General features: G+C 41.2%; 2 protein-coding genes across 2 annotated transcripts in view; both read left to right on the top strand.

The window, feature by feature from the left end:
• Positions 1-5,924: 5,924 nt before the first annotated feature.
• Positions 5,925-18,635, top strand: part of LOC139737132 (uncharacterized) — a 35,060-nt gene continuing 22,349 nt past the window's right edge. Inside the window, exon 1 of the mRNA XM_071647811.1 lies at positions 5,925-6,426. The gene's annotated coding sequence lies outside the window, so the exon portion shown is untranslated. The remainder of the gene's footprint in view (positions 6,427-18,635) is intronic.
• LOC139737111 (uncharacterized) lies at positions 15,355-18,570 on the top strand. Its single transcript, XM_071647790.1, has one exon. The coding sequence runs from the start codon at positions 15,355-15,357 to the stop codon at positions 18,568-18,570; it is 3,216 nt and encodes a 1,071-aa protein (XP_071503891.1).

Raw genomic sequence — 18,635 nt, 5'->3', positions numbered from 1 at the left:
AAACACAAACGACTAAGAAGACAAAGTAGACAAAGTTCTCACACTGACTCTTTACAATTTAGATGTATATTCATCGTAAGGTAAAGGTCATGCCTAACAGGACAGCTGCTATGGCTATACACCATGGCGGAATAGTTTTCAGTAGGTAGATATGGTTGGCTTACATATCAATAGAAATTGCGTGTACTGATACATTTTTAATGTTACCTCTCCCCTCTGACTCTATATTATCCAATCTGGTTTTTATATTCCTTGAAAAGAGAAATCGCAATTGCGCCTCTGCGAAATGCAACAACACAAACGTTTACAATGCATACACATTGTAAACGTCAAATTTGTAAGCATCAAATTTACTTCCATTAGCCATATTTATAGTTATCCAAAATCAGGATCACCTATTGGCAATAGCCAATGCCATGGTACTAATAATTGGTACCTGAACTGTCTTGTAATGTGCCCTGCATAGAACAGGTTAAGTAGACATAAGTTGTTTTATTCGATTCAGCCTTAGTATATATGTTTTCCTTAATTTTTTTTAAATAATGTATAATGGTACGTATCTCCTTATGAATCAATAGTAACGTTACGCGCAATAGACAGCTGCATGTCATTGAAAGTTACAAAAACAATTATATATATATATATATATATATATATATATATATATCTATGTGTGAGTGTGTGTATATATGTATATACATTCGCATCGAAGTTAAATGATCATCATTTACCAATATCCACCTAAAGGATAATAGAGTATTTAAACATGTCTGGATTTGTATTTAGTTATCTTTTTTTTTTGGGTGGTGGTGGTGATGGTCATACTTCCTTATTTCATCAAAGGACTTAATTTCTGCGCTTTCAGTTAATACAGTTAATATACAGTTAATATACTTCACTAAATTGCAGACAGAAACAAACTAAGTAATTAGGTACTGTATAGCGATGATAGCGCTTAATATAGAAACATGTTGATCTTGCGTTGTAAAGGAACATAGATATTGGTAAAAACAGCTACAGAAAGCACAGATGGCCGCCAAAGCTTTAAGGAATGGTCGGCCTTCATTAATACACAATGACGTGCACGAGGGCTGTAGGGTTTATAGATGAGGTTTTTGATTGTACACGTGTAGTTAAGTGCTAATGTGGCGCTAGATTATGAATACAAAAGTACTAGTGGTGATGCGCTGGGGCATTTGCTATAAAGTAAAGATTATGTAACAATGTATGACCACATCAGTCCTAATAAGTCTAATCAATCAAATTATACTGCGACAAAATGTATAAATTAAGATTGGTTTACACGACAAAAACGACAGTTTTACATATAAACCATTAAGATACTTTGTTCAATTCCATATTAAGGATATCAATATTTATGAACCAATCTTTTTTTCTTCCTTTTGAGGTACCGGAGTAAAACACATTAGTATCATTAGCAAATAAAGTGAAATTCATAAAAGAGCATGATATAAAAGATGGACTTCCAGTCGTATTACAATGTTTTCCATAAGCAATCTCACTTTTAAAAACATTTGTTTGACGGTGTATCTACTCGGAGTATATTTGGTTTTAAACAGTATTTTTGTCTCTGTTTTTTGTGTTTTAGTATAGATTCCCTGATAATAGGTACTGAGGTCCTTGTATCGTAAAATACATTGTTACTATAGAGTAGAAATGTCAAGTTGGTGACAAATTTGACCATGTGTTTTCAAGAAGAAAAACAAAGTAGGAAAATGTAAAAATTAGGCCCGGATACGGTCACGAATCGACATTAAACTGCCTTCACCAGTTTGTACTCATAGCGCTGACTCGGGTAATCACTTCTGCTTCTAAAGAAGAAGATTTTTTTTTTAAAGATTCCATTATTTTGAGGCTTTGCTTCAACCCCCACGCCCCCCCCCCCCCCCCCCCCCCCCATTGTGCTCCAGGGATCCTCCCAAGTTGGGAATTATTTCCATTACTTTGTACTAATATATTTTCACTCTACAGATAACACCTGTCCAGTTCGGTGAAAATCTAACTATGCTCTTTCAAGAAGTAGATGAAAATGTGAAAATTGGCCCCAACTTGAACCCCACCCCCCCCCCATTCCCCGGATATGCCTTGAACAAACTTGAACGAACTGCAGCTACCAATCAAGCGTATTCATAGCACCAACTCAGCATATCACTAAAGGTTTGAGAGAAGATGATTTGTAAAAAAAAAATGCCTTAATTTGGGGGTTCGTCAGTCCCTCCACCCGCTATCTCCAAGACGACATAGTGCCCATTCGACAATTTAAGATCCCATCCCCTTAGGGATGCTACCGTTCAGAGGTTTTCAAGAACATGATGAAAATAATAATAAGCAGTTGATCATAGGCACGATGGACGACGCACGACGCCCTACGGACTCCGGACGATGAGTAATCGCAAAAGTTCACTTGCGCCTTCGGCTCAGGTGAGCTAAAAATTCCACCATGGTCTTCCCATAGCAACTGTCCTATCATGCAGGCATGATATTCACCTTTGAAAACAGTCAGCGTTTGGATAAGGGTCATTTGTGTGCCTAGTTAATTGTGTCATGTTTTTGTAGTACATGTACATGTAAAGCTCTTATCTCCACAAAGAGCAAGTTTAGACAAAATAATTGCCATCACAACCACCATGTTATAGAAGAAATATTAGCTTGCATGACCAAAATTTTGATGGCAAACAAAGATTTATGCCGCTAGACAATCATGTCATTTTTAAAAGTTGATTTTTGTTCAAGAAAATTTATACACATCCTTGTCAATCACCAAATAAAACTTATTGCAAACCAGGCAGTACCGTTTTATGTTGTATCAGGGGTGGATCCAGGAATTCCGTAAAGGGGGGCGCAAACAATATCTCTGGTGCTATACTTCCTGATTTCATCACATTTTTCTTTTTATTTCTTTTGTTTTAAAATCAAATAAAGAGGGGGCGCGCGCCCGGCGCGCCCCCTATGGATCCGCCACTGTGTACGTACAATGGGAACTGCATACCTTATCAACACTCAAGGTACATGTCGACGCCCGCCCCTTCAACCCCTAAACTTGAAATCAAAGAAGAAATGACAATGCCAGGGAATCAGGGACAAAAGAGAAAATATGTGAAGAGGTATTAACAGGCATAGAAGGGAGAAAAATACACTGAGAACCAGAGAGAGGGGAGAGAGGGAGAGAGAGGGAGAGAGAAGCTGCCCTGTCAACACTGTTATACACCGACTACTCTTTTTTTTTCTGGATTTTACTGATCAGAACAGAGACATTGTCCTTTTTCATAAATCATATGACATATACATTTTTGACATCACAAAACAAACATTTTGATAACATTCAATGATAGTAAAATTACCAGGCGTCTGATCCTTTTTTTGGACTATCTAAAGGCCGTGTCACATCTTTCTGGGCAAGCGTTGCGTGCGACTTGCAAAGAGCATTTTTGACTACCCGGAGGTCCCCGTAGATGATCCGCACATGACAGTACCTAGCATGTATCTCAAAAGTAGTCTCCCGGAGGTACGCACGGTATTTTTACTTGCTGGACGCGTTCTACCAAGGAGCTTCGAAGCTCCTTGGTTCTACTTGAATAATACTTGCGAGTAAACTGCGTGACCTTTGTACCAGTCGCGTGGGGGCTGACAATTCAGTGAAGGAATTCCTCTAATGGAATGGCTGAAATCCCACAGAATTTCATTATCTTGGCTGCATACGGGACTGCGAAGTACCTGCGTGGGAGTTGCCTGGGAAGTGCTGCCGCTAAGGGCCTACTACTGGCGTTCTGCGTGGACCTCTACGGGCATTCCCACGACTCACCCGGAAAAAGCTTTGGTCATGCTCAAAACTTGGCTGCGGTTAAATCGGACTTGCGTGAGCACCTCCGGACCAACTGCGGAGAGCTCCGGGGAATAAATTTGTTTCCCCGCAAGTCAAGCCGCAAAACTTCCCCCGTACGGTATGACAAGGCATGAATGAAAATTGCAAACATTCTTGTTCGCCCGCTGAAAATCTTCTACGTGCTGGAAACTACCTCCTCGCCACAAGCCCGCGTAGCTTGCCCGGAATGGTGTGACACGGCCTTTACACACGTTTACACCAATAACTCTGGAATCGTATACACAGAAAACGAGGGGAAAAAAAGAGAAAAAGATAGCCTTAATGGAAACACTAAATATTACCAAAGACACAACAAACCAAAGGCACAAGAACACACACTAGACAATCTGAGAAAAATATATATATAAATATTAAAAAAAAACCAATCAAAGGTATTACTCACCTAGCTCATTTATGCACTCTCCGTGACTTCCTCTATATACTATACAACCAGCCCTGGGCTGAAGATGCCAAGTCTCCTGTCCCCTCTCCCGGCCCGCGGGAGGGGGGGGGGGGGGGGGTATTCGACGCTGCAGTCTTTGGGATGATAATGCAGAACAGAACAATTGGTTCATAAACATAAACTGCAGTAAAGGCCATGACAAGAGAGAGAGAGAGAGAGAGAGAGAGAGAGAGGGAGGGAGAGAGGGAGGGAGGCAGTTGAAAAGGAGTATAAACCGCGGTGAGGAAGAAAAGACCATCTGAGCAAGGAAAAGGTAAGAGAAAGGGGGAAGGGCAGTTGACTTTCTATAAAGATATAATATGTTCTATTTTCCTCCACTTTGCCTCATGCAAATCAAATTTATTTTTGCTTTTAGCTATTTCTTCTTCAATCAAGCTATATTTTTGTTTTTACATATTGCACAAAATGTTGCCTTTGAGGACACAAACTTTGATACTTACAGCTTAAAATGAATTGTTTACCTAATAATATTATGAAATTATACGAAAAAAACAAAATCGTTCGTCGGATGTTTAACACCATATTACATATTTTGACATGAAAACAATTGCAAGGAATCAATTTTTCTTTTATCCTCGTTAAACAATGATTCCCAGAATACTGACACCTTCCGGTATTCAAAAAATAAATGTTCTATCGTTTGCGGTTCACTTTTACAAAAGAACATCTTGAGTCATCTTGATTAACGGGAATCAAATCATTAATATCTCATGTTGCGTTATACTAAATTTTGTATCAATTGTCAAGCTGGCAGGTAATTTGAAAATAGATTGAACATCTTCAATCCAATGCCATGCATAACATCAAACCGATCAAAAACACTAGATTTTCCAGGGTTATTCAAATACGCATATATATCATATAACTGTTTTGTTGTTACGTTATGTAATTCCAACCATCTATCCTTAATCCAAATTAAAGGAAAAATACCAAGAGGTCTGATAAAGGGGTGATAGTCTTGACAAAGAAAAAAAAAAAGCTTCCATTCACTTGGCATCTTCTTGAAGCAATCAAAAAGAGTGAAATACTGAGTAAACTGCAAACCTTTACCCTTACAATCCTTCCAACGCAGAGGTCGGCCATGTTCATCTAACATATCGGTTACCTTCAAAAGACCTCTTTCTACTATATGTGTATTAAACATAGACTTTCCATGAAAGAAAATGTATTTATTATTCCAAATTATTTGATTGGGTAAACTTAATTCTCTGTTCTAAAGGAAGGACCACGTTTCTAATACCTCTGAAAACCATCGTGAAACATTAATCTTTAACTTTGAAACATCAAAGTTGCAGAAGAACAAAAATTCTCCTCCTACAGATGCTAACAAATTCAAACAAGTGGATTTCCACCCTTTTGAACATGACCCAAATAACCTCTGCACCCATTTTATTTTTTGAGCTTGCATCATTGACTTTAAACAGCACGTTTTCAAACCTCCCTCCTCATAATCTTTTACTAAAACATCGCGTCTTATTCTAACCGGGCCTCTCCGAATAAATTCATAAATAACTTTATTCACGTCGTGTATAAAAGAATCTGGCACTGAAACTATACTTACGATAATAACAACTGACATAAGGCATAAGTCTTAACAATCCGAATTTTCCCGTAAAGGGATAAGACTACTCCGAACTGAAAAACAGGATCACAGTCAAGTCAATGATATCACACCCATGATATAAAATGCTTCAATGATTTCTTAGAACGACGGACGAGGGTTGCCGATTTAGCAACAAATATATGATTGATATGATTCAAATAACAGGCAAAAATGTTTTTTTTTTCTCAAAATAATGGAACTGACGAGTCAATCTTTTTTTTCACAATTTGTTCCTGCTATGATAATTATATACCCCTCAAAATTTTCATTCGGAAAAAAAAAATGTGGGATAAAAATAGTTGTTTTGTTCACAGAAAGGGATTGTCACAACCGGCAATATGCAAGCATTCTTTTGCACAGCGTGCTAATTTGCGGATTCGTCTATGATGTCATTCACGGAAATGGCTGCCTGACTGTGCCAAAGTCCCTTCCAAGTTACTGGGTCTGCACCTGAATTTCACAAAGTAAACTGTGCAGGTAAGCGTTTCTACTACACTCTGAGTAACCATTTTTTCTGTGAATCAAAACTCTAGGTTTTCTGTAGTCACCGAATAATAAGTATGGGTCAGTATAGCTGGATCGTCACGAGAGGATATCATAATTAGTCTAACTGGATGATTTAATGTTCATTACTTCCGCAAGTAACTACAGGTGAAACCTATAAGGCCGACAGAGGTTTATGTGTTCGGTTCCGTATGTTTGTCAGTTTGTTTGTCTGTCTATCTATGTACAAGATCACTCGAGAAAGGATGATCGATTTTTTTAAACAAAATTTGCATTTGATTTCATTATGGGGCAAAAGAAACCACCTGATTTTATATAATAGGGATTATCCAAGGACGTAAAAAAAAGCTTAAATAGATCTATAAAAAAAAATATCCCCCAATAACTCAACAACAGATGATCGGATGCAAATCAAACTTACAGCTAGGTGTGTTTACTTCGAAGTATTAAAGATACGATTAAATTTGGGGTCATGAGGTCATAGATAGAAGGTCATTGGTGTTAAAGGAGTCCTAAAGGACATAAAATAAGCTTATAGGGATGGTATAGTATTGGTGGAGATGAGTATCGAGCTTTTAATTTTTGCTAGATACCAAGAACCATTTATGAAATAGTACAGAGCATATGCCATTCTGAGAGCGATTATAAGTTAATTGATGAAAATCGTTTTTGGAATGGCTAAGAATCTAAAAACAAAGTAAAACAAAGCGATCCACGTGTTAGTGTCAGTATAAGTAACACAATATAGGCTAACAGAGCATTTGCAGATAGATCCATAAACTTAAGAATAAGAAATGCGTCTGTTCATAAATGTACAAATGAGTTATTTTCCTACATAATATTAACAGAGGCTATTGTATTTTCTCCTAGTTTTACCGGGAACAATAAATGAACGCTGTGGAACTAAAAGTGAAAATGTAGCGTAAAGTGGAAAAAATGACAAATGAAATTCAAGGGCGTAGATGCGCTTTCACGATGGGGGGGGGGGGGGGCAAAAAAATGGACGGTATGTGCGAGGAAATGGAGAGACTGAGCGGGTGGCGGGTATGGAATGCGGTCCCACAAGAGGGAGATTTTACATTTGCAGACCTGAAATTCAACGATCTTGTGCTAAATTTTGATGAAATGTCCAGAAATCAGAGAAGTTTAGTATTCTAAAGTCTGTTATTTATGGAGGGAGAGCAAACGGGGCAAGGATATGTGAAAAGAGGTATCCCCCTCCCACATGAGGGAACTTTTGCATTTACAGAATTGAAATGAAAATATCCCGTTTACATATTCTATATTTGTTGAAATGTTTGAAAGTAAACTAAATCTATGAATGGAACTGAGAGGGGGTAATGTTAATTGAAAGGGGATATCCCCTTCCACAAGCAGAAACTTTTGAATGTGTTGGAATTGAAGTGCCTGATCTGGTGCACACTTTTTTTTAAATAAATGTATTCTGAAATTCGTAATTCCCACAAGTATACCAGGTGTATGGAAGGAGGAGGTTGTGTAAGGGGTATCCCCCTCATTTTCATGGGGCCAACTGCCCCCCCCCCCCCTGCTGAAGTTACAGTCGCATTTGTTTAAGGATGTTCCTCAGATAGAGTGAAGTCCATGTCATTTTCTTCAAACTTTCCGTACCGTATAAACGTTGACCCATCCGAAGCCAAATATGCAAATAAAACCAAAGGTTCATGTGATTTCTTTTTCTTCTGCGGGACTTTGAAGAATATTACAATCTGCCGTTCAGTACAAAAATGATAACGTTACAGGATCAAGACCATTTTTTTTAAATAATGCATAGACATACTTGTATAGTGCAGCTACTATATAGATATACTCTACTGAGATGTGATGTAACAGAGCTCTTAACGTTGTTACTGATTAGACACACGAAAAATAAGTAACAAATTAATCAAAGACTTCTGAAAAAAGATAAGTCTTCAACAAAGAATTATGAAGACAGCAAATGATGGGGCCTTCCTCATTTTCTCAGGTAATCTAGTCCAAAGTCTTGGAGCAGCACAACTGAAGGCACAATCTGGCAAAGTTACTTAGTTTTTTAAGTGAGGTTGCTTTAGAAGCAACTTATCCTGTGGGTACTTCGTAAATTATGCGCATATTGACATGATTTCAATGGTATTAATTCTGATGAATAACCAGGCGCTTGGCCATTCAGTACTTTGTAAGGAAGTAATAAAATCTTAAATGCAATTCTCTGCCTTTACTGGCAACCAATGTCTTTACTTTTCCTCCACAGCCAATATATGGGTGCAAGTGTGGAAAACTCCACACTGACCTTTTTGTTCCACCTTCTTGCAGTAACTGTGCAAAAAGTGATACTGGAGGAAGAATAATAAGGAAAGGAGAGTTCTGATATTATAGTCTGTCCTCTAAAGGAAAAAATAAATCTTGATATGATAGCATTTATTGTATATTGCATTTGTCGGTTGTTGCAGTGGTTGGTATGTTGCAAACTGGCGATATACCTTGAGTAAATGTGTCGAACACCGGCACTAAACAAAAATTGTGAGACAAGGATGCTTCCTGGAGCATGACCAGACGAATTTGAATCCAAATTGATTATACTTTCTTACTATACAAATTACATACCGTAACTCTCGATTACAAGTACATAGTTGCGCTATCTATTTAGAGAGCTTTCTTTTACATAAAAGGTTAAATGGAGTAGAAATTGATTGATCTGTGTTTGCAACAATAAAACAATATGCATTCTCACTACCAATGAATACATATCAATAATCCAAGAAATATAGAGGATGCTGTCCTTCAAGGCGATATGTGCTTCTAATCGAGAGTTTACGGTCACCCCACACTGTCAGACTTTTATTCTTCTTGGTTTACCCTGTTTCGTTATTTTATTGTGTTCTTTTTAAGTAGAGCAGATAAGCCGAAAAATGGTGCAAAATTTGACTAAAGCATGAAACTTTCACCAGTGTTAGTACATGCTATAAGATTCATTTCAAAATCAGGAGGTAAGTCTGAATTGACCTCTGATGATCTCCAAAGGTCAATGACGTCAAAATGTCAGAAAATTAATATTTTGCGTCATTGATTAATGTTAAACATGGCAATGATGTACTAAAAAAAATCACTTTTATTACAGTGGAATTGTCTTCATGTTACACAGAGCCCTGACTGGTTTCTACCTTTGACCTCTGATGACCTCCAGAGGTCGATGTCCTCAAAATATCAGAATATTGATATTTTGCGTCATTGGTTAATGATAAACACGGCAATGATGTACTAAAATCTTTTCTTTTTTTTTACAGTGGAATTGCCTCAATGTTCCACAGATTTTTGACAGGTTTCTACCTTTGATCTCTGATGACCTCCAGAAGTCAATGACCTCAAATTAACAGAATATTGATATTAGGTGCAATTTGTTGATGATAAACATGATAACGATGTCCTAAAATTCATTTGTGTTACAAGTGAATCGTTTTCCTATTCCTCAGATCAAAGGATATCATTTACATGTCTCTGGCTTTGACCTCTGGGGACTGTGACGGGTAAATGACCTCAAAATATCAGTGTATGTATTTGATGTATACTCATTGGTTAACTGTATACCTGGTGTGCGATCATGCTTTATGCTATTAGCATTTATGCTACAATAGAAGTGTCTTTTTATTTCACAGAACATTGGTCATTACCCTGTGTATATGCAACTTTGACCTCTAAAGACAATGTGAGGTCAGACTTTTAGAATATTAGAATTTGATAGGATTACATATATTGATGTTTGGCTTCACTGGTTTAATCCTAAATGTTTAATCACGTACAAATTACGCCTTGACGTTAAAATCAAAGTTTGTATGCATATTCCACAGAGCATTGGTTCATAGTAACAGGTCTCAGGAACGTGAGCGGTCAATTACTTCAGAAATGAAGCTTACGTGTGTTCAGTGATGGCAGCGACCTCAAATATAATATTTGTGTTTGTGTTAGTTATGCAGACTAGCTTGCACGAAATTATGTGCAACATTATTCAATTTGCACTGGACAAAGTTTGTACGCTTTAATTATAGAAGGTGGGGAGAGGAGTACCATGTTTTGGGTTGATGCCTAATAGTTAGTGAACAGGCATATGGCAAAGTCCCTTGAACTGGATGAAAGGATGAAAGATGTTAACCAGAAAACAACAGGCCCACCTCATCGGGTGTACGTCATAAGTCAAACAACCCAAGAGTCGTACAGCACATGAGTCACGCAGCCCACGAGTCATACATCCCGTGACCTAAACATTAGATGAACATGGTCCACGAGCTCGAAATCAAATATGATAGGCCCATGCACAGGCTGTGCGTTCCGCAAGCTCGACACTCGAGGAAAACAAGTCTCACGAGATTAATATTACATCAGAGAGCTTAATCTTTTCAGGGTAGGTCTAGTGTCAAGCTCATGGGCATTATATAGTTTCGAGCTGGCGGGCCTGTGTTGGCCAGTGTCAAGCTCGTAGGCTGTATGATTCCAATGAATGACTCATGGTCCTGGAGCATACAGTGACGTCATGGACTATCTGGAAAACGACATACTATGAGGCCTAACATGTATTCCACATGAAGAAATCCGGTGTCTTGCAACTTGTTTTGTCACCCAATTAAGTTTGGGTCATTAAGTCACAATTTGGCGCATTTTTTAATGACCTATTTAGGTACCTCACTTTCAAATTGGAGTGGAACTCCTATTTGCTCTAATTGTCTTCTCTATATTCTATACTCCTTAAAAATTGGGCACGGCCAAGAGTGGTGTCCCCATGCCCAAATATTGCTTGTTTCCAATATGGCCGCCATCCGGTTTGCATCCAATGTGTGAATAGTAGGTACGCTGGCAGCGGGTAATATCACCTGCATGATCCGATAATACTCTCTGCCAGCAAGTGATGATTCAGTGTAACCTCCTGCTGAATTTATTGGTCTAGATCTATACCCTTGATCTCTTTCAAGACAGGGCAGAATCTGCGTCTTCAGGAAAAGCACTCAATGGATTGCATTTGCAGGGATTGGAACACAGATCTCCTCCACGACTAAACTGGATATACATCCTGAGGTCAGACCAGCGTTCTCATAATGTGTCGGTCATGTGGGCCTTATTTGCTTAGTGTCGAACTCATGGGCTGTATGACTCGTGGGCTGTATGATTCGTGGGTCGGTCTCGTGACGTGCACCCAATATATTCCCTAGCCATGTCCAAGCACCTCAGAATCTTAATGGACCCTGAATGTCGTCATGAATGACGTATTACGGCATACCCAATATGTACCGCCTTAAATGACGTTATACCTGTAAAACACACCCTTCTATGGCGTGACCAGGGGATGTGGTACCAAGTACGATATAGTACTCTTGTCACAGGAGAAATGTATTTGTTTGTGTTTTTTTTTCTATTTTATTAGAATATATATACTAGTGAATAGAGTAGGAACAGTTGCCATTGCTGGTGTAGTATAAGTGCGTTGAAATGTGATGAAGCGCGATTTGTGTTGTAACAAAATGACGAGTGTGTTTTCTATAACCCACTGCAGACAGCTGTGTGGGGAATGCGATGAGACAAAAGCGATGAGACAAAAGGGTGGAATTTCCACAGGTGCCAGATTCCGCGGGCGAGCCGTCCAGGGTTTCTATGTAGTACATTGTGTAGTTTTGTACATGATAGGGTAAGAATATTTTTAGTGTGTGACAGACTGAGCAGGGATGTGGTCGAAGGAGGAGTCGTAGCAGAACCTCGCCAGTTATTAATCCTTTTAAGCCAGTCTGGAACACTTGAAGCCAGGGTTCTTTTTCCTCTCCACGGAGAAGAATACTCTCCATACAACCAGCAGTAAGTACTCTCGGTTATTTGTGTATTTTTTTGTTTTGTTTTACAGGAACAATAATGATGGGACATGAAACGCATTATTTGTCATGTATGCCGTGTGAGATTGAATATCACTAACGTGATGGTGAAAACAGTGTTATAACAACATGATATTATTGAAGTTAGGTATGAATAAGACTGATACATTGATGTGTGCTGTTTAGAGTACATGTTACATCGTGCTATTATACGAAATTCAGTATTTAAGCATCAAGATTTATGTACAAAAAAGTCAGCTGCCCGTAGTATGTAAGGTTTTGTAACACTGCTTTGATAATTTAGATGGCAACTGGGTTTCGGGACTTTGCCCCAAAGTCGGCAAGGTCATTCAAGATGCGGTAAAGGCTGCTGTCAACTGCGATACCGGCCAGTGGAAAACCAGTTCACTGGATGTGCTGAACGTTGGCTAAACTACGCTCTTCAATCCGCCTGTAGACACTTCTGTATGCTTTTTCGCGTCCAGCAACATTGGTGATGTACACTGACAATTGAACATTGGACATTTCATGTACTAGGAACAGTGGCCAAACAAATTACTTGGCGATGTTATACGCCCGATTATATTTGAGTTGGCTCACCACGTTGCAATTTGGAGAGGAGTGAGATGTTCATTAGTGCCTATGATACACGACAACAATATTTTTTTTATCATATATGGTGCGACCATGAGGTGTTCTTTTTTTTTGTGGGCATGACTGACAAGATGAAGGGCTAAGAAGCCCGAATGATTATTAGCTCAGCAAGAGGTTGTTGATTTTATGTCCCCTACACGTACACGCCTTCCTATGGCGAATTGTGAGTGATGTACCTGGAAGTTTGTTTGAGGGACCGTGTATAGTGAGCTTGAGCATTTGATGCTCCATTTTGATGCTCTTTTCGTAGCATTTGGAGAAGGTTGAGTGAATATATATATATTTTTTGTTGTTCGATAACACAGATTACTTAGAAGTTAAACACTTAATGATATATCAGTAGGAGGATATTTAGTCGCTTCATGTGTACCCCTAGGACCATATAAGTGAGGGTGGTATATAGATGTTAATGGAGTAACGATTACCCGTTTGTATAGTTACAATTATAATTTCTAACCCCCCCTTTTTTTTAGAGGAAGTGTTACAAGTGTTATCGAATGGTGTTAAACATGAGTATACTAGCCCATGTTAGTTAGCTAGGTCCCATACTCGCCCTAAGTGAAAAGTGAGTTGCAGAAGTGGTGTAAAAACGTACTGCAACAGTTGTAACAGTAGTAAGGGTGACGGAGTGGTTATTGATGTAAAGATATCACAGCAGGTTCATATCAGGAACCTGAGATATCCAATAAGGTACTTGTGTATGGATTTTAGAATCAAAATTCGTGTACACGAATGTGGAACTCAGTTGATGAGATATAAGTTAACGATGTTTTGAAATTGTGAAGCCCTGAGGGTTGTTGTGTCCGAATAAACACTACAGATTGGTTGAGATACTAGATCAGTAAGTGGCATGTGTGATTATATCTGACTCTGGTTTAACCCATGTGACAATTACTGGGGGCACGTCCGGGAGAAAGTGTAGCATGCCATTTACTGTCGCATGGGTGTGATATAGAACCCAGAGTCGGTTTTTTTTTCTCTTTCTCGTAGAGGGAACAGTAACTTGGCGTCACTTTGAGAAAAAAAAAAACACAGGACAAAACAACGAATAAAGTATCAAAATGGATGTAACCAAGCTCGCGAAAACTGGTGAGAAATTAGGATTTAGTGGATCTGAACTAAGAGCGTTTGTCAAAGAACAACAAGACATAGCGAGAGACGAGCGAGCAGAACAATTAGAAATAAAACGAGCTGAAAAGGCAACTGCCGAGTTAAGGTTGAAAATTGTAGAAACTCAAGAAAACGCAAATGCATCCACTTCCACCCCGGAAGTGAACAGGCCGAAGGCTAGGACCCCTAAGCTGCCACCATTCCACGCAGAGAAAGACGATCTAGATGCATATTTACAACGCTATGAAAGGTATGCGCAGAGCCAAGAGTGGCCCCAAGAAGAGTGGGCTATAAATCTGAGCGCGTTGTTAACTGGTAGTGCGCTGGAAGTGTATGCACGATTGTCGGCGGCAGATGCAGACAACTATAAGGTGCTCAAAGCCGCGCTTTTAAAGCGATTCCAGTTAACCGCAGAGTCTTTCCGTCAAAAATTCCTCACTTGTAGACCAGAAAATGGTGAGTCAGGGCATCAATACGCTACCCGCCTTGAAAGATACTTAGAGAGATGGATTGAATTATCAGGGACTGCCTTCACGTTTGATGGGCTGAAAGATCTACTCCTTCGGGGACAATTTGTAGAAGGCTACCCACGAGAACTAGCTTTATTTGTAAAAGAACGGCAGCCATGCACGCTAGATGAAGCTACTTCTATTGCTGAACAGTATCTGGAGGCGAGGGGCGGTACCTTCAAGCCTTCCCCTGCTCCGCGAGCTAACGCTCCTAGAATGCTACTTGGAGAGACGAAGAGGGCTCCAGGTAAGACAAATGCTAACGCGCGATCACTGTTTCCCCCTCAGACGCAGAACCAGCGACAGTGCTTTTTGTGTGGTAGGCCAGGTCACCTCGCTAGAGACTGTCCAAAGCCAGGAAACACTCAATCCCCACCAACATGTTTTGTGTGTAAGAAACCGGGACATTATGCAAGGGACTGTAGATTAAATCCCAAGAATGTCGCAGGGATGGTTTCCCATGGTATGTGGTCTGAGATGCCCCGTGAAGAATCTAACTCCTTTCCGGGTGAGTATTACTCTTCACCCCCCCCCCCCCCCCCCTCAACCCCAACGACAACTTACAGGGAATGATGAGCGGAGACCCTACTGTAAGTAACCCCGTCATCCCTCCAGAGGTAAGTTCCCCAAATAGAGTAGAAGCTTCATGCATGGTAGTAAAACTCCCACCGAGCGCTCCGCAAGCTTGTTGTATGGGCCCATGTGGCGACCGGGTGCAATTGCCGAGTGGACATTCACTGCCCATGTTGAGTGCGGCGTGTAGTGAAAACGTCGTGAGAAAGATGCCGGTGGTGATTGGTGCCGTGGGAGGTAAACGAGCCACAGTTTTGCGGGACAGCGGGTGCAGCAGTGCAGTGATAAGAGAGGATCTCGTTGATAAGTCTCAGCTGACAGGTGAGGAAAATACGTGTGTTCTGATAGATGGCACAGTGAGGAAGCTACCTATAGCTATGATCAATGTTGACACACCATATTTCACTGGCAGTATCGAAGCTTTATGCATGAAGACACCATTGTATGATTTGATCCTAGGCAATCTCGAAGGTGTACGAGCACCAGGCGATCCGGACCAAAACTGGACCTTGTCTACCAACCCGGCTGGAGCCGTGGAAACTAGAGGTCAGAAGAAACAGTTGGGTAAGCCATTCCGTCCGCTGAAGGTACCTGCACCCCTCGAGGAAACTGTCGCACCAGCATTGTTGAAACAAGCCCAAGCAGATGATGACAGTCCTCGAAAGCTCAGGGAATTAGGGAAATCACAAACAGAAAAGGTGAATGACCACTGTGCAGTATCGTCTTTCTTCTATGAAAATGGCATCCTGTACAGAAAATTTCATTCACCCAAAGTCGAGTCAGATACTCTTTTCACACAAGTCGTAGTCCCAAAGCCCTATCGTGCCCAAGTCATGAGAGCGGCTCATGAAACCCTGCTTGGAGGGCACCAAGGCGCAAAGAAGACCGTAGACAAAATACTCTCGAACTTCTTCTGGCCAGGAATTACTGGAGATGTTTCGCGATATTGTAGGTCATGCGATGTTTGTCAACGCACGCTGCACAAGGGTAGGGTTCCAAAAGCCCCTCTAGGAAGAATGCCCCTCATTGAAATACCCTTTGAGCGCATTGCTGTCGATATCGTGGGCCCAATACACCCGATGACTGAGCGCAAGAATAGGTATATACTCACCATCATTGACTATGCGACGCGATACCCCGAGGCCATTCCACTGCCTAGCATAGAAACAAAAAGAGTTGCTGAGGCCCTTGTCAGTGTTTTCACTAGAGTAGGGATTCCTAAAGAGATGCTAACAGATCAGGGTTCGCAGTTTACCTCTGAGGTAATGAAACAGGTAAGCAATCTCTTGTCTGTAAGGCAAATTACCACTTCACCCTACCATCCCGCCGCAAACGGCCTAGTGGAGCGGTTTAATGGAACCCTGAAACAGATGTTCAAGCGTATGTGTTCAGAACGACCCGTTGACTGGGATAGATATGTTGAGCCACTCCCCTTTGCCATTAGAGAATCACCTCAGGATAGCTTAGGCTTCTCTCCCTTTGAACTCTTATATGGTAGGAAGGTGAGGGGCCCAATGACCATCCTTCGAGAACTCTGGACGGGGAACATAGAGACAGGTGAGACCAAAACAACATGCCAATACATGTTCGACCTGCGAAACAGACTCGAAGAGACATGTCATGCAGCCCGAGATCAACTTCAAAGGTCAGCTTCTAGGTATAAACGCTACTACGACAGAAAATCTCGACAGAGACAGCTGGAAGTGGGGGACTTAGTCCTCCTTCTTCTCCCCACGGACAGGAACAAGTTGCTCCTCCAGTGGAAGGGTCCGTTTGCGGTAACAGCCAAGGTGAGTGACACAGACTATCGAATAGAGGTAAATGGCAAATCAAAAGTGTTCCATATCAACCTGCTCAAGAAGTATAACGAGAGAGAAAGTTCACTTCTCATTTCAGATCCCTCAGCTGACGTAGCGTGCACAGCGGTTCTTGAACCAGATGACAACGAGATGACCAGCCCCAACCTCCTTCCCGAGATGTCAAACTCAGCCCTACTCCAGCCCTACCCAATGGAGGCCAAAGAATCACTAGGTGATGTGGACGTAAACAACGACCTGACCCCGACTCAACAAGCACAGGTACGTGAACTCATGGGAAAGTATGAGGATATTTTCACTGATATTCCTGGCCACACCTCCCTTGGTGAACATGACATCGAACTCACCGTAAAGGAGACCCCAAGATCAAAACCCTATCCAATTCCCCATGCCCTAAGAGAGACGGTTCAAGAAGAGGTGAGGACAATGCTGTCACTAGGGGTTATTGAACGTTCAAATAGTCCGACCGCTTCGCCTATTGTTTTGGTGAAAAAACCAGACGGAAGCAACCGCTTCTGTGTGGATTTCCGACGACTTAACAAGGTGACTAAGTTCGACTCAGAGCCAATACCAGATCAAGAAGAGCTGTTCACTAGGCTAGCATCCGACAGATTCTTCACCAAAATCGACCTTAGCAAAGGTTACTGGCAGGTCCCAATGTCTGAGAAGTCTAAAGAGCTAACAGCATTCATAACACCTGATGGTTTGTATCATTTCAAGGTAATGCCGTTCGGCCTAGTGAACGCGCCGGCCACCTTCAGCCGGCTGATGAGAACCCTTCTCATTGGACTGAAAGGAGTTGTCAACTACATTGATGACATCCTTGTACATTCGGACACATGGGAACAGCACCTCGACACCCTGGGCCTACTGTTCCAGAGGCTGAGGGACGCGAACCTCACCGCAAGGCCAAGTAAGTGTTCAGTAGGTCATTCTCAGGTCGAGTTCCTCGGTCACGTGGTTGGACTCGGCCAGGTCTCACCTCGACCAGGAAAGGTGGAGTCGATCATGAAGGTAAATCGACCAGAGACCAAGAAACAACTCAGATCTTTGTTGGGAATGACGAACTACTACCGTAAGTTCATCCCGAATTATGCAGCCATCGCGGCACCCCGCACAGACAAAACAAAAAAGGCGGAACCAAACAAACTGGAATGGGGGGTCCCTCAGGAGGTTGCGTTCAACACTCTCAAAAACAAACTTGACAATGCACCTATCCTCCACCTGCCTGACCTAAGCCTTCCGTTTGTGTTGAGAACAGACGTCTCAGAGATCGGTGTGGGCGCGGTCCCACTCCGAGCCCACGGGGATACGAAATTCCCAGTAGCTTACATTACCAGGAAACTCCTACCAAGGGAGAGAAACTATTCGACCATCGAGCGCGAATGTCTAGCGATTGTGTGGGCCGTAAGAAAACTTGAACCATATCTCTACGGCAAGGAGTTCGTACTGAAAACTGATCATCACCCTCTGACGTACATGCAAAGTGCAAAGGTGATCAATGGACGAATCATGCGATGGGCGCTTGCCCTACAACCATATAGGTTTAAGATGGAGGCGATCAAGGGTACCGACAACGTCGGAGCAGATCTCCTGAGCTGCATGTAGTCAGTGAAAAGAAAAAGAAAGTGGAAGTGCAAATACATTTCTTGAAGGGGGAGTAAAATGTCACA

This window comes from Diadema antillarum, unplaced genomic scaffold (genome assembly GCF_040938485.1).
Source record: "Diadema antillarum isolate AM-2024a unplaced genomic scaffold, OU_Dant_1.0 seq00000682_RagTag, whole genome shotgun sequence".
Taxonomy (NCBI): Eukaryota; Metazoa; Echinodermata; class Echinoidea; order Diadematoida; family Diadematidae; genus Diadema; species Diadema antillarum.
The sequence above is the reverse complement of the archived record's forward strand: the minus strand, read 5'-3'. Positions and strand labels throughout refer to the sequence as shown.